General features: G+C 64.7%; 1 protein-coding gene across 3 annotated transcripts; it reads left to right on the top strand.

Annotated features, from left to right (window-relative positions):
• Positions 1 to 130: 130 nt before the first annotated feature.
• Positions 131 to 12,666, top strand: MIGA2 (mitoguardin 2). Of its 3 annotated transcripts, none has more exons than XM_068156041.1 (16): positions 131 to 228; positions 1,512 to 1,755; positions 2,198 to 2,405; positions 2,797 to 2,909; positions 4,294 to 4,405; positions 5,037 to 5,176; positions 6,320 to 6,434; positions 6,560 to 6,660; positions 7,077 to 7,192; positions 7,519 to 7,591; positions 8,108 to 8,194; positions 8,730 to 8,828; positions 9,237 to 9,371; positions 9,940 to 9,993; positions 10,541 to 10,657; positions 11,098 to 12,666. In XM_068156041.1, the coding sequence occupies exons 2-16, from the start codon at positions 1,660 to 1,662 to the stop codon at positions 11,293 to 11,295; spliced, it is 1,764 nt and encodes a 587-aa protein (XP_068012142.1). In that variant the 5' UTR covers positions 131 to 228; positions 1,512 to 1,659; the 3' UTR covers positions 11,296 to 12,666. The 3 variants fall into 3 exon arrangements, with proteins under 3 accessions (XP_068012142.1, XP_068012140.1, XP_068012141.1); XM_068156039.1 differs by having other exon boundaries at positions 11,095 to 12,666; XM_068156040.1 differs by having other exon boundaries at positions 134 to 228; positions 1,515 to 1,755; positions 11,095 to 12,666.
• Positions 12,667 to 12,898: the final 232 nt, after the last annotated feature.

Genomic DNA, 12,898 nt, shown 5'->3' with positions numbered 1-12,898 from the left:
GCGCCGCCGCCGCAGCCCCGGGCCGGCCCCGCCCCCGAGGGGCCCGCTCCGATTGGTGCGCCGGCCGGCGGCTCGCAGCTCTTATTGGCTGGAGGGCGCCGGGGGGCGGCGCTGCTCGCCCCGGCCCGGCGCAGGCTGCGGCGCGGGGGAAGGAGACGCTGCCCTTCCGCGGCCATGGAGCGCGGCGCGGCCGCGGGGTGCCCGGTGGGGCCCAGCGCCCCCGCCACGGTGAGTGGTGCCCCCTGTGCTGCGTACGGGGTCCGAGCCGAGCGGGCCGCGCCGACGCCGGCGTAGGAGGCGTCGGCAGAACGGGAGCCCCGGGTAGAACCGGGCCTGGTGGCGGGGAGCGCGCCGGGGTGCGGAGCATGGGGGACCCCCCCCGGCGTGACGTGGGGGGTGGAAGGCTGGAGGACGCTCGGGATGCGTGGGGTGGTCAGGGGTTGATGAGTGCAGGATGAGATGCACCTGGGTTGCGAAGGGCCTGGGGGCGCGCGGGGCCTGAGGAGCCCCCAGGGCCATGTGGATGCTGGAGGCGCAGCGGCTGCGGGGGCGCGCCGGGAGTGCGGGGGCGCGCCGGGAGTGCGGGGGCCACAGCCTGCTGCCGTGCTGGTCCGGGGTGCCTGCGCTGGCGGCCCGCGGTGGGCATGCTGCGGGGAGATGCCCCGGCCGGAGGATTTGGCTGGTGCCTTGCTGCGTGCTGCCCCCGGCCCGGCCCGGTGCCCCCTTGCCGTGTCCCGGGTTTCTCGCACTGTGCTCTCCCTGCCTGCCCAGGACTCTGTGTTTAACCTTGCGAGGAGGGTCCAGGTCTGGCCCCGGCGGCCCCCTTGAGCCCAGCGCCAGGCGCAGCTCCCAGCCGGGGTTGCAGCAGCCCCGTGGGTGCGGGGCTGCTGCCAGGCGTGGGGCAGGAAGGAGAGCCTGGCACCCGCGGGTGGGTTTAGCTTGGCATGGGGAGGTTCTAGAGCCGGCGTGGCTGCACAGGAGTCAGAGCAGCATCTCCTGGCTGCAGGGCGTGGGGCCAGAGCTGTGTAACTTGGTGAGGTTCAAGAGGTCAGCCCCGAGTCCAGCCTGCCCTCTGTCCTTGCCGTGGAGCCTGTCCCTCCTCCCCGGCTCCCAGCGGCACCGGCAAAGCTCTGAGCAAACTCTGAAACCTCCTTGGGTTGGCATCTCTTGAGCAGGGCTTTGACACACAGGAAGCTGAGCAGGAGCAGAGTTTTGCCAGGGAGAGTTCACTGCTGGCTCTTTGTGGTGGCTTTTGTGCTGTGCTGCCTGTGGAACTCTCTGGCAGCTCTCGGGTCCGGGGCTGCTGCTGCTGTAGAGCAGTTTGGGAACCTGCCCTGGTGGCTGGGAGGGCAAACAAAAACCTGCAGCTGGTGGTGAGGAGATGCCTTGGGTCTGCTGGGCTGGAGTGGCACTGCTGCTGTCCTGCCCTGCGTGGCTGGGGGCGAGCAGCAGCAGGAGGCGCAGGTCCCGAGGCCCTCTCACTCTCCTGCTTGTTTCTCCTCTTCCTGCAGCAGGAGGAGGATTGCTGGACGAAGGCTGGCCCCAGGGCCCTGAGGCAGATGCCAGAGGGGAGCTGGGTTCCTTCGTGAGCAGCTCGCACAGCACCCACGAGTGCCCTTGCCCTGGGGGCTCCTGCCGTGCCGGGGAGCCGGTGCAGCCATGGCCTTCCGGAGGGCGGAGGGGATGCCCCTGCTGCAGGCCCTGGCCATGACCATGGCAGAGATCCCTGTCTTTGTGTACACCACCTTCGGGCAGGTACCCCTGGGGGCTTCCCTCCCCTGGCCCTGGGCTCTTCTCCTTGGGGGCTGCCTGTGGGAGCTGAGGGCACTGTGGGGTGGTGCTGGGGGGACCTGGGCATCTTGGGGGGTTGTAGGGATGGCAGGAGGGCCTGGGGGGGTGGGAGGGCTGCTCAGGGTGGGCTTGGGGAGGGGGCGGAAGGGGGTCCCACGTGCCTGCAGGGGCACTGCAGAGAGGGTGCTGAAGGCATTCCCCACGTGCAGTGGTGCTCTGCTTGGGGCTGCGGCGCTGGGCCGGGGCTGCGGCTGCCCCCAGGCGCTGTGCATGCTCTGCAGCGTGCTTGGGCGGTGGGGCCTGGGCCCAGGCTCCCAGCTCTGCCGCAGCGAGGGTCTGGGGGGTGGCTGATGGGTGGGCTGTGGGTGCAGGGTGCTGACTGCTGCTCTCTCTCCTGTGCCCCAAGTCTGTCTTCGCCCAGCTGCGGCTGTCCCCCGGCCTGCGCAAGGTCCTCTTGGCCACGGCGCTGGGCACCGTGGCCCTGGCCCTGGCTGCCCACCAGATGAAGCGGCGGCGGAGGAGGAGGCAGCTCACTGCTGAGAAGGGAGGCTGCAAGCCCGGGGGCATCACTGTGCCCATCCTGCCCACCAGGAGGGTCTCCTCCGTGAAGAAAGGTTGGGCTGCGGGAGGGCTCCAGGAGCCTCTTGCCAGGGAGCAGAGCCCTGGGTGCAGGGCAGCAGAAGGGCTGCAGCGGTGCCATGGGCACAGGGCTGGTTGGCAGGGCAGAGGGAGAGGCCCTGAGCTCAAAGCCCTGGAGAAGGAAGCGGTGCTGGGGCAGCCTGTGCTCTGCCTGGGCGGGGGGCAGCTGGAGAGGCTTCTTGGTGCTTGGCCTCCTGCCCCCCGAGCAGTGAGGGAATTCTGCGCCAGCCTCAGATCCACCACCAGCTCCCCTGGTGCCTCAGGGCGCAGGAGAGCCCCCAGGAGAGCCAGGACTCAGTGCTGGGTGCTGCCTTGCCCCTGCTCAGTCACACTTCTCAGGCTGATGTCCCCCCCTGCTTTGTGCAGGGTACTCCAGCAGGAGGGTGCAGAGCCCTGGCAGCAAGAGCAACGATACCCTCAGCGGCATCTCCTCCATCGAGCCCAGCAAGCATTCCAGCTCCTCCCACAGCCTGGCCTCGGTAAGGAGCAGCTGGCAGGCCTGGGGGCACCTCCCTGCACCAGCTCCCTCCTGGGCTGGCTCATCAGGGCTGGTGGCAGAGCAGGCTGTGGCCTGGTGGTGTGCTGGGGTCTGGCATTAGCCTGGCAGTGACTTGGAGCTGTCTGAAGTCAGAGCCGAGAGCCCCAGGGCCCAGCTCTGGCCAGCGAGGGGCTGCAGGAGGGGCACAGCTGTGACCCCAGGGCTCTCCCTGAGCCCTTCCAGGAGCTGTGCCAGCAGTGGGTGCCACAGGGAGCTGGTTTGGGTGGCACAGCAGCTCCTGTGGCAGCGTTCAGAGGTTCCTGGTTGCTAAACCCAAGTTAGCTACCAAGGTCTGATGGCTGCTGGGGACTCTGTGGGCTGAGGGCACAGCCCAGTCCTTGCCCCTCCTCCAGAGCCAGGTGCAGGTAATTCAGGCCTGACCAGGCAGCAGAAGCCAGCACAGCTCCTCCACCTCCTGGGACACCAAGTGCAGAGGCACTGGCAGCAGCTGTGGCTTCAGGACCTGTTCTACACCCCCAGTGCTCAAGGCTGGCACAAGCCACACTCCACAGCTCCATGCATGGCTGGCTGGCAGTGTGGGGGCAAGGGGAGGGGGACACAACCCTCCAAGGGGGCTGTTGGGCACCAGCAGCCTGCAGGAGGTGTGGGCAGAGCTGTGTATTACCTTCTGCATAGTTCAAGCACCAGAGAGTTGCCAGGAGCCTGCCCTGGCCCAGGTGTGCCTGTGGCAGGCAGTGCTGCTGGCACGGTGCTGGGCAGCCAGCCTGGCAGCAGTGCTCCCCTGGCTAGCTGGGATCTGCTGGGATCTGTCAGTGATAGGCTCTGGGTCAGGCTTTAGGAGAGGTTTATGCACCAGGGTGAAACTGGAGACTGCTGCCTGCTGCTCAGCCCTCCCAGGAGGAGCTTTGGTTACAGGCAGGGGTGAGGGGCCCCAGCCCCCAGCTGGTTTTGGGGGCAATTTGTCTTCACTGGGGCTGGGGTCACTTCCCCTCCCTGCCAGTGCTTGGCACCCCCAGCTGGGGCTGGCAGGACCCTCCTGCCCTGGCAGCTTTGCTTTGGGGCTCCTTGGGGCTGGCACAGCTCTCGGTGCCCTCCTGCTGCTCCCTGTGCCACAGCTCCCTGCTCCTGGTGCTGCTTGGGAAGCTGCTCCCCACACTGCCTGAGCTGCCACAGCCAGCCCTGGCTTTGCCCCTGCCTGCTCTGGGCACAGCTGGCAGTGCAGTGTGACCCCAGGCAGGACCCCAGGGCAGGGGGGACTGGGGAGGAAGAGGGGCTTACTGCTGGGGGGGTCTGGGTGGCCTGAGCACTGCTGCCCTTGGAGAGAGCTCTGAAGGTGTTTGTTGCTCCCTGCTCCCCTCCTGCAGATGGTGGCAGTCAACTCCTGCAGCCCAGCAGCAGCAGCAGGGGTGTGGGAGGCCCAGGCAGGGGATGCTGCAGCCGTGGGGGACTCCAGTGCTGAGAGCCTCTATGTCCAAGGTGAGCAGCAGCTGGGGCAGCAGGGGGGAGATGTGCAGCAGCAGCAGCTCCATGCAGGGCTCAGGCTGGGGGGCAGCAGCGGGGAGATGTGCAGCAGCAGCAGCTCCATGCAGGGCTCAGGCTGGGGGCAGCAGGGGGGAGATGTGCAGCAGCTCCATGCAGGGCTCAGGCTGGGGGCAGCAGGGGGGAGATGTGCAGCAGCAGCAGCTCCATGCAGGACTCAGGCTGGGGGGCAGCAGGGGGGAGATGTGCAGCAGCAGCAGCTCCATGCAGGGCTGAGGCTGGGGGGCAGCAGGGGGGAGATGTGCAGCAGCAGCAGCTCCATGCAGGGCTGAGGCTGGGGGGCAGCAGGGGGGAGATGTGCAGCAGCTCCATGCAGGGCTCAGGCTGGGGGCAGCAGGGGGGAGATGTGCAGCAGCAGCAGCTCCATGCAGGACTCAGGCTGGGGGGCAGCAGGGGGGAGATGTGCAGCAGCAGCAGCTCCATGCAGGGCTCAGGCTGGGGGGCAGCAGGGGGGAGATGTGCAGCAGCAGCAGCTCCATGCAGGGCTCAGGCTGGGGCCTCTCCCTTACTCTCAACTTCAAGGGCTTCCCTCAGCCCTGGGCACTCTCACAGCGTTCTTTGCTTGCAGGCATGGAGCTGTTTGAGGAGGCCCTGCAGAAGTGGGAGCAAGCTCTGACCATCAGGCAGAGGGACAGTGCCAGCACCAGCACCCCAGTGCCCTGGGACAGCAAGAGGCAGCAGGAGAGCCTCTCTGAGAGCCTCTCAGAGGTAGGGCCCCACTCCTCCGGCCTTTGCCAGCTGGGGAACGTGCTGGCAGAGCAGCCTGGGTGCTGCAAGCAGTGGAGGAGGCTGGGAGAGGAGCAAACTGAGGGCAGAGCTGGGCCAGACTCTGTTTAAGAGCTGTCTCTGGCTGCAGCTTCCTTATGCAACAGCAGTAGGTGGTTTAATTTCTCTCCCCAGTCAGTCTCGCCCCAGCTCCTCTGCCCACCTGCAGTCAGTCACTGTCAGGCAGCTCTGCAGCAGCACAGCCTGGGGCAGCAAAAGGCACTGGAGAGGAGCAAAGAGCTCTGCCTGGCACTCTGGGGCCTGCAGCTGCTGCTGGCCACTGTCCCTTGTGTGGTGTTGGGTGGAGGAGCAGAGGCTGCCTGTGAGTGCTGAGTGCCCTGCTCCTGGAGCTGTCCTGGGGCTGCCAGGACCAGGCCTTGGGTGTGAGGGCTCTGCAGGGCAGCCCTCTGGGGGCAGATCCACCCTGGGAAGGCTCAGTGGCAGACACAGAGCTGCAGGGAGCAGCTGGAGCTGCTGAGCCCCAGCTCCCCACGAGCTCCTGCTGCCAGGCAGGGCCTGCTGTGCTCCGTGTGGGGATTTGTCTGAGCCTCTTCCCCTCCTTGGGGCCTGGAGCATTGCTAGAGCTGACCTCAGCAGCTGCTTCCCTGCTGCTTGTCAGAGCTTCTGTCTGGCTGAGAGGCTCAGCAGGCACAGGGGGGATGCAGAGGTGCTCTGCAGGGCTGTTTCTCTCCTGCTCCTGGGGGCCTTGGGTGCTGTGGGGCCTCTTCCATCCTCCTGTGCTGCTTACACAAACTGCTCAGCTCTGGATCCTTTGCTGTGCTTTCTGAGGTGACCTCCCCTTGGAACCAGGCAGAAGCCACAAGCCAGAGCCAAGTGGTCTGTAGCTCCTTGCCTGGGTTTGTGTGGCTGTGGCAGGCTGAGGCTCTGAGCTTCTTCCTTCTCTACCAGGGACCAGGTGAAGCTGCAGGGCAGCAGGGCTGGGAGGCTGCCTGGGAGCCTCCCCTGCTCCTTGGCCGCCCTGGGGGACCGAGGAGCCCTGGTCTGGAGCCATCTCACCTGCAGGCTGCGGCTGTGCTGCCAGGCTCTGCCCAGCTGGCTGGCTGAGGGGGCCCTGCTCTGTTGCAGGAGTGCCAGAGGAGGGAGTTTGCTGAGAAGCTGGAGGCCCTGCTGCACAGAGCCTACCACCTGCAGGAGGAGTTCGGCGCCTCGCTGCCCGCGGACAGCGTGCTGCTGGACCTGGGTATGCAGCTGGGGCCTCCCCTGCCCGCTCCTCTGCGAGCTGGCAGTGAAGTGCTGCTGGTGGGGGCAGAGCAGCACAGGAGCTGGGAGGCCAGGTGGGCCCTGAGCTCCTCTTCCTCTCCCCAGAGAGGACTCTGATGCTGCCGCTGGCGGACGGCTCCCTGCGGCTGCGCACGGAGGACGAGGACAGCTCAGCCTCTGAGGACTCCTTCTTCTCTGCAGCAGAGGTGTCTGAAGCCTCAGCCCTGTGCCACAGCCCAGCTGCAGGCAGGGGGCACGAAGGGGGTGGAGCAACACACATCTTTGTAGATGCTCCCCCAGGGAGCAAGAGCCCCAGGCTGGGAGGTCCGGGGGGGGTGGCAGGAGGAGCTGCACCGGGGGCATGCTGCAGCCCTCCAGCCAGCATCTCTGCTGTGCCCCCTTCCCATCCACTGCAGCAGCCAGGGCTGCAAACCCAAGGGGAGATGGCTTGGGTGTAGCCATTGGAGGGGTGCTGAGCTGTGCAGGGCTGCACAGCTTTGACACTGCTGAGGCCCTGGAGCTGGCTGGGCACAGAGGCTGCCTCTCACTCCTGTGCAGCTGAGTGTCTGCCAGCATCTCATGAGGTCTCTTTGCCCTTCCCATGTCTCTCCCCCCTCTGCAGCTCTTTGACTCTCTTCACTTTGATCAGATCCCCTTCCCCCTCTCCAAGCCAGTGGCTGCCTATGAAGAAGCTCTGCAGCTGGTGAAGGAGGGGAAGGTTGCGTGCCGGACGCTGAGGTGAGCTGGGGCTGGGGCTGGGGCACCTCCTGCGCCGCCTTGGAGCGCTCTGAGCGCCTCCTCTGAGCAGCCCTCTAGCCACAACTGGCCTGGGGATCTCCTGGCATCCTTCCTGCTGCCTTGGACTGCCCAGGGAAGCAGCCCCAGGGTTTAGGACCCCCGCTCAGAGGTCACTGAGCCTGGCCAGCACAGTTCTGTCTGCAGCAGAGGTGCTGTGGCCCCCAGGAGCTGTGCAGAGGGCATGGTGCAGTGACTCTCCCAGGTGGTGGTTGTAGGGGGGCACAGAGCCCAGCAGAGCTGAGGCTGATGCAGTCCTTTCTCTCCAGGACAGAGCTCCTTGGCTGCTACAGCGACCAGGACTTCCTTGCCAAGCTGCACTGTGTCAGGCAGGCTCTCCAGGTGAGCCCAGCACAGGCTCTGCCCCACACCTGCCTGCACAGGGGGAAGGCTCTGCCCCTCTAGAGCAGCCAAGAGCAGCAGAAGCTGCCCTGGCCTCCTGTAGTCCTGCCCTGATGGATTTGGAGAGGGTGCCCTGGTCAGTGCCCAGCTGGAGCACAGTGCCCCTGGCACTGCTGTGGCTCTGGGATGGGGCAGGAGGGGCTGTCAGAGCTCCTGGAGCTGCTGCTCCCACTTGAGGGCTGGACTCAAACCCCTGAGGTGGAGGAGGAAGTTTTCCTTCCTACCTCATCCTCTCCCTGGCACTGTGCATCCAGAGCCTCTGAGGAGCAGGTTCTGTGCCCTGGCCCTGCTCTGGGGCTCTGGCACTCCCCCTCCTTCAGCCCAGTTCTGTCTTCCCTTCCTGGGGCCAGCAGCTTGGGCTCAGCCTGCAGCTAAGCAAAGCACTGCTCTGGCTCTCCCTTCTCCCAGCTCAGGATCCCAGCAGGCACTCAGGAGGGGTTTCTGTTCCCTTTGCAGGAGCTGCTGGAGGATGAAAGCAATCAGCTGTTCTTTGGGGAGGTTGGGAAGCAAATGGTGATAGGGCTGATGACAAAGGCTGACAAGGTAGGAGGAGAGCTGGGCTGTGCCTCTGAGCTTTGGGGCATCTGTTCCTCAACCCCACAGCAGAGCTTGTCCAGGGTGCTGAGAGCAAAGCTTGGCCTGCATGCTGCTGCCTTTGCTGTTGATCCTCTTCAACCAAATCCTCTGTGCCCCTCCTGCCCACAGCCTGCTCCTGTGCCTCCCTGGAGTGAGCAGGGGGTACAGGCTGTGCCTCAGCCATGGCATCACCCCCAGGAAGGGGAGCAGAGGATCAGACCTTGGCACCAAGGATGTGCCAGTCCTACCATTGCTGCTCAGCCCCTGGCCAGGCTGATGCTTGCTCAGTGCCCAGTTTGCAGGCAGAGGGAAGTGGAGCAGAGCTGAGCCTGGGCCCCTCCATGGCTCCCAGCAAGAAACTCATTCTGCACAAAGGGTCCTGGCTCAGGACCCCTCCCAGCCACAGGCCTGGGTGGTGATGCCAGCTCAGGGCAGAGGTCAGGCTGTGCAAGGTGCCCACAGCTGCTGTGCCTTCAAGTGTTTTGCTTCTCTGCTTTCCCAGAACCCCAAAGCCTTCGTGGAGAGCTATGAGGAGATGCTGCAGTATGCCCTGAAGCAGGAGACCTGGGCAACCACCCAGCAGGAGCTGCAGGGAAGAGGGGTTGGTACAGATGCTCCCTCTGAAAGCTGCAGGGGAGCCAGGGGGTGATGGATGTGGGAGCAGCCCAGGCCTGAAGGAACTGCTGAGGAGACAGAATGAGTGCAGGGGGTGGGGAGGGCAGGGGCAGTGCTGGGCTGCTGGAGCCCCCTGGGGAACCTTGCCCCCAGCTTTCTTCAGGGCACAGCCTCCTGCTGTCAGCTTTGCCTTCCTGCTGGGCCTTTCCTGGACCCAGGGCCAGTGGCTCCTGGGCAGCCCCTCTCTGGCTGGCAGCTGTGTGCCCAGCTCAGCCCTGCCCTGCTGGCAGACTTCAGCTGCTGAGGGTTTGCTGCCTCATGGCAGCAGACTCAGTGCTGTGTGGCTCTCTGGTCTAAGGCTGCTCCCTTCCCAGCCTGCTGTGCTGTCTGGCAGGTGGTGTGCATGAGCTTCTTTGACATTGTGCTGGACTTCATCCTGATGGATGCCTTTGAGGACCTGGAGAGCCCTCCCTCCTCCGTGCTGGCCGTGCTGCGCAACCGCTGGCTGTCCGACAGCTTCAAGGAGACTGTGAGTGGGCAGCAGGGCAGGGAGGGCAGCCTGGGCCAAGGCCCCCTCAGGAGTCCCTGGAGCTCTCAGCAGCCACCTCCTGGGCATGTCCCAGGGAAGCTTCCCCCCTGTGGAAGGCACCTGGCTGGCTGCAGCAGGCTCAGCTCCGCAGCAGCCTCTGGCAGTGATGCTGTGGAGCTGTTAGGGGCTCAGAACACAGCTCAGGAGTGAGAGGAAAGTGGGAGCTGAGCTGGGTGCCCTCTGGGGGGGAGCTCAGCAGGGCAGGGTGCAGAGGGCAGGGCTCTGCTGCAGCCCCACCCCAGCTGTGGATTGAGCCCTGGTTGGCCTCACAGGCTGAGGAGGGGGGGGCTGGGGGGCACCTCTCAGGGCTGGCTGTGTCTGGGGGGGGTTGGCAGCTCTGTCACTGCCAGGCCTCCAAAGCACTTTGGCTTGTCTGGAATGGGGCTGGGGTGGCTGAGTGCTTCCAGGCCACATCCACCTTGCCCCTGGCTCGAGCTGTTGGCACAGGAGGGGCCCTGACTGCTCCCTGGGTGGCAGTGTTGGTGACCTGGGCTCTCTTTCCCGCCAGGCTCTGGCCACTGCCTGCTGGTCAGTTCTGAAAGCGAAGAGGAGACTTCTGATGGTAAGCAAAGCCAGCAGGGACCCTGTGCCCAAAGCTAACACCCAGCTGCTGGCAAGGGACAGATCCTGAGTGCTCCAGGACTCAGCTGGGTCAGGTTTTGTGCTGCTGCAGAGCACTGGGGGCTGCTCTCACTGCCCCAGTGCCATGCCAGTGCTCACTGCACCACTCTGAGTTCATTCTCCCTTTTCCCTCTGAGGATTCCAAAGGCAGCTCTGCCTGCTGTCCCCTCTGCCCCCTCCCAGGGGACCAGGGGCTGCTCCCCAAGTGCAGTTTCCCTGCTGGCAGCAGCAGGAGAGGCTCCTTCCTGCACTCCCAGGCTGGCTCCAGCACCTCCTGAGGCATTTCCCTGACCCCTGTAGCCCTCTAGAGCATCACAGCAGAGTTCATGGACCTGGGGAACAGGAAGCTGCAACTTCCCAGCCCCAGCTCTGCCCCAGGGTCTGTAGCGTCTGGCAGGTTTTCAGCCCCTAGCCCACAGCCAGCTACCATGATTGGGTTTGCCCTGTAAGGTGGCCCAGAGCACCGAGGCCCTGCCCTTGCCCTGCAGGTCCCAGATGGGTTTATCTCTCACTTCTACTCCGTATCGGAGCACGTCAGCCCTGTCCTGGCCTTTGGCTTCCTGGGGCCCAAGCAGCAGCTCTCTGAGGTCTGCACTTTCTTCAAGGTGAGAAGGTTCTGCTGGACCTCCCCCCTGGGCATCCTGCAGCTGGGCTCTGGGTGGCTGCTGGGGCAGTGTGAAGCTGGGCTCTGTGTAAGGGGCTCCCAAAAGTCCCTGGGGCTGAGATGCAGGCTGCTGGCCTGGGACTCACAGCGGCCTGGGGCTGGGGGCAGTTCGTGCTGGGGAAGCTGATGGTGCCTGTGCTGAGGCAGCATCTTGGCCAGGGGTGCAGAGGGTGCTCTGAGGGCTGCAGTGGGTCCCCTCAGGGAGGCTGTGCTGCATGCAGTAGGTGCTTGCAGGGCTTCTGCCCTGCTGGCCTCTTGCAGGGCTGGGGGCATCCCCGGCCTGGGGCACATCTGTGCAGGGCTCCCTGGGGGGCTCCCTGCTTGCTGCTGGCAGGGTGGGGGAGCTGTGCTGAGCCAGGGCCTGGCCTGTCCCTGCAGCAGCAGATCCTGCAGTACCTGAAGGACATGTTTGACCTGGACAAGGTCAGGTACTCGTCGGTGCCGGCGCTGGCCGAGGACCTCCTGCAGCTGTCGCGGCGCCGCAGCGAGATCCTGCTGGGCTACCTGGGCACACAGCTGCCCCCCGAGGCCAATGGGCTGCTCCCCACCGACCCTGAGCCCCTCAGGGAGCTCATCTGAGCCCAGCCTGGCCGGGAGGAGTTCTGTACCAGGACCTTTCTCCTCCCAGAGCGGGAGGAACCTCCCTGCCCCCTGGCGTGGTGGCAGCAGGACCCCCTCAGCGCAGCGCCCGGCTGGGACCTCTGCTCTCTGCAGGGTTTGCTGGGATGGATCCAGGACCACTTGCCAGCTTCTGGTTTGAATTCCTCCTTTGTTCCACCTTCCTCTTCTTTTTATCCTCATTTTTCATGTGTCATATAAACCACAGACTGCCTGGGGCCAGACTTCTGCCCACCTCTCCAAGGAGGGCACCGAGCGCAGCTGTCCTGCCTGGCAGGACTCCCTGCTGTCTGCCAGGGCTTGTGGGAGCCAGGGGCACTGCTGCCCCACTCTCCTCTGGCCCTCTAGCTTCCCCAGGAGGCTTTGTTTGCTTTGGGATTTCAGGATCATGCTCTGTGTTTCCCCAGGCAGGGAGTGGCAAAGGTTTCTTCCCAGGGAGGAGGAAATGCTTCTGTAAAGCACTGAGGTCAAGCAAGCAGGCTGCAGCTCCAGGGGAGCTGCTCTGTGCCCTCTGCTCTGTGCCATGCTCAGCCTGGCTGAGGAGCCTGCTGAGGTCTGTTTGCATCCTGCCAAGTGCACAAAGTCTGCAGCCCATCAAAGTGCCTTGAGTGCTTCAGAGGGAGCTGTGGAGGCAGCTGGGGAGGGGTGGTGCTGGCTGCTGTGGGGCACAGGGTGCTGAGGGTGGTGTGTGAGAGCAGCTCTGTGCAGAGCTGGGGCAGGCTGCTGGGGTCAGCCCTGCAGGAGGTGGTGTGGGACTGGGTGTAGGTCAAGTGGCCTCGGAGTGCTGGGATGAGTTGTTCTCAGATGGTGTGACCCTGGGGGCACCTGAGCTCTGGCTGCTGTGGCACAGGGGCTGAGCTGGACCCTGGACACAAGCAGAGGACTTGGTTAAATCAGCCTGGGCTGACACTTGGAAGACTTTACCCCTGGTGGGGATCTGCAGGGGCTTAGCAGCTGAGGAAGGAAACCCTTCAGGGGGTTCTGACTTCCCCGGTGGGTCCAGCACCTCCTCAGTGCTTAGTGTGGAGGCAGAGACTGCTCCAGCCGCCTCCAGGAGGGGCTTGGTGATCTCCAAAGCACAAATCCAGGACTGAAAAAGCAGGAGGAAAGCTCTGCTGTGTGGGACCTGTGGGATCAGTGGGGCTTGGGAGAGCAGGGTTTGGTTTACTCCTTCACTAGAACATTCCTCTGCTGTGTGAAGCTCTGAATGTAAACCTGTGCCTCTTCACTTCCTCAAGCTCTGCAGACCTTGGTTGGCTTCTTTCTTTGCAGCTCATGTTTTGGTTTTCATAGCTTAGGCTGTAGGCAAGCAAATAAACCTTCCCTCCATGCCCCTGGGCTCTGCCTCTCTGTTCTCTGGGGGAACCTTCTGCTTTGTGATGGAGGCAGCAGTGGTGGTGATGCCTCTGGTGCTAGAGTGGTGCTGTAAAGGGGGGGAGGGAAAGAAGGTTCTTTCTTCCTGGAGTCCTGCAGCAAGTCCTGCAGGGGTCTGTCTGCATGGGGGCTGCAGAATGGTCTGGGTTGGGAGGGGCCTCCAAAGAGCATCCAGTCCACCCCCCTGCAC

This window comes from Melanerpes formicivorus, unplaced genomic scaffold, assembly GCF_026170545.1.
Source record: "Melanerpes formicivorus ecotype bairdi unplaced genomic scaffold, bMelFor1.0.p_v2 SCAF_33, whole genome shotgun sequence".
NCBI lineage: Eukaryota > Metazoa > Chordata > Aves > Piciformes > Picidae > Melanerpes > Melanerpes formicivorus.
This window is presented reverse-complemented; position numbering and strand designations above follow the sequence as displayed.

Bases quoted from the DNA above. Each gene is read 5' to 3' on its own strand.
- MIGA2 (XM_068156039.1), top strand. From the start codon at position 1,660: ATGGCCTTCCGGAGGGCGGAGGGGATGCCCCTGCTGCAGGCCCTGGCC. The intron at 2,406-2,796 runs GTTGGGCTGCGG...TGCTTTGTGCAG, and splicing joins GGTCTCCTCCGTGAAGAAAG to GGTACTCCAGCAGGAGGGTG. The intron at 10,658-11,094 runs GTGAGAAGGTTC...CTGTCCCTGCAG, and splicing joins AGGTCTGCACTTTCTTCAAG to CAGCAGATCCTGCAGTACCT.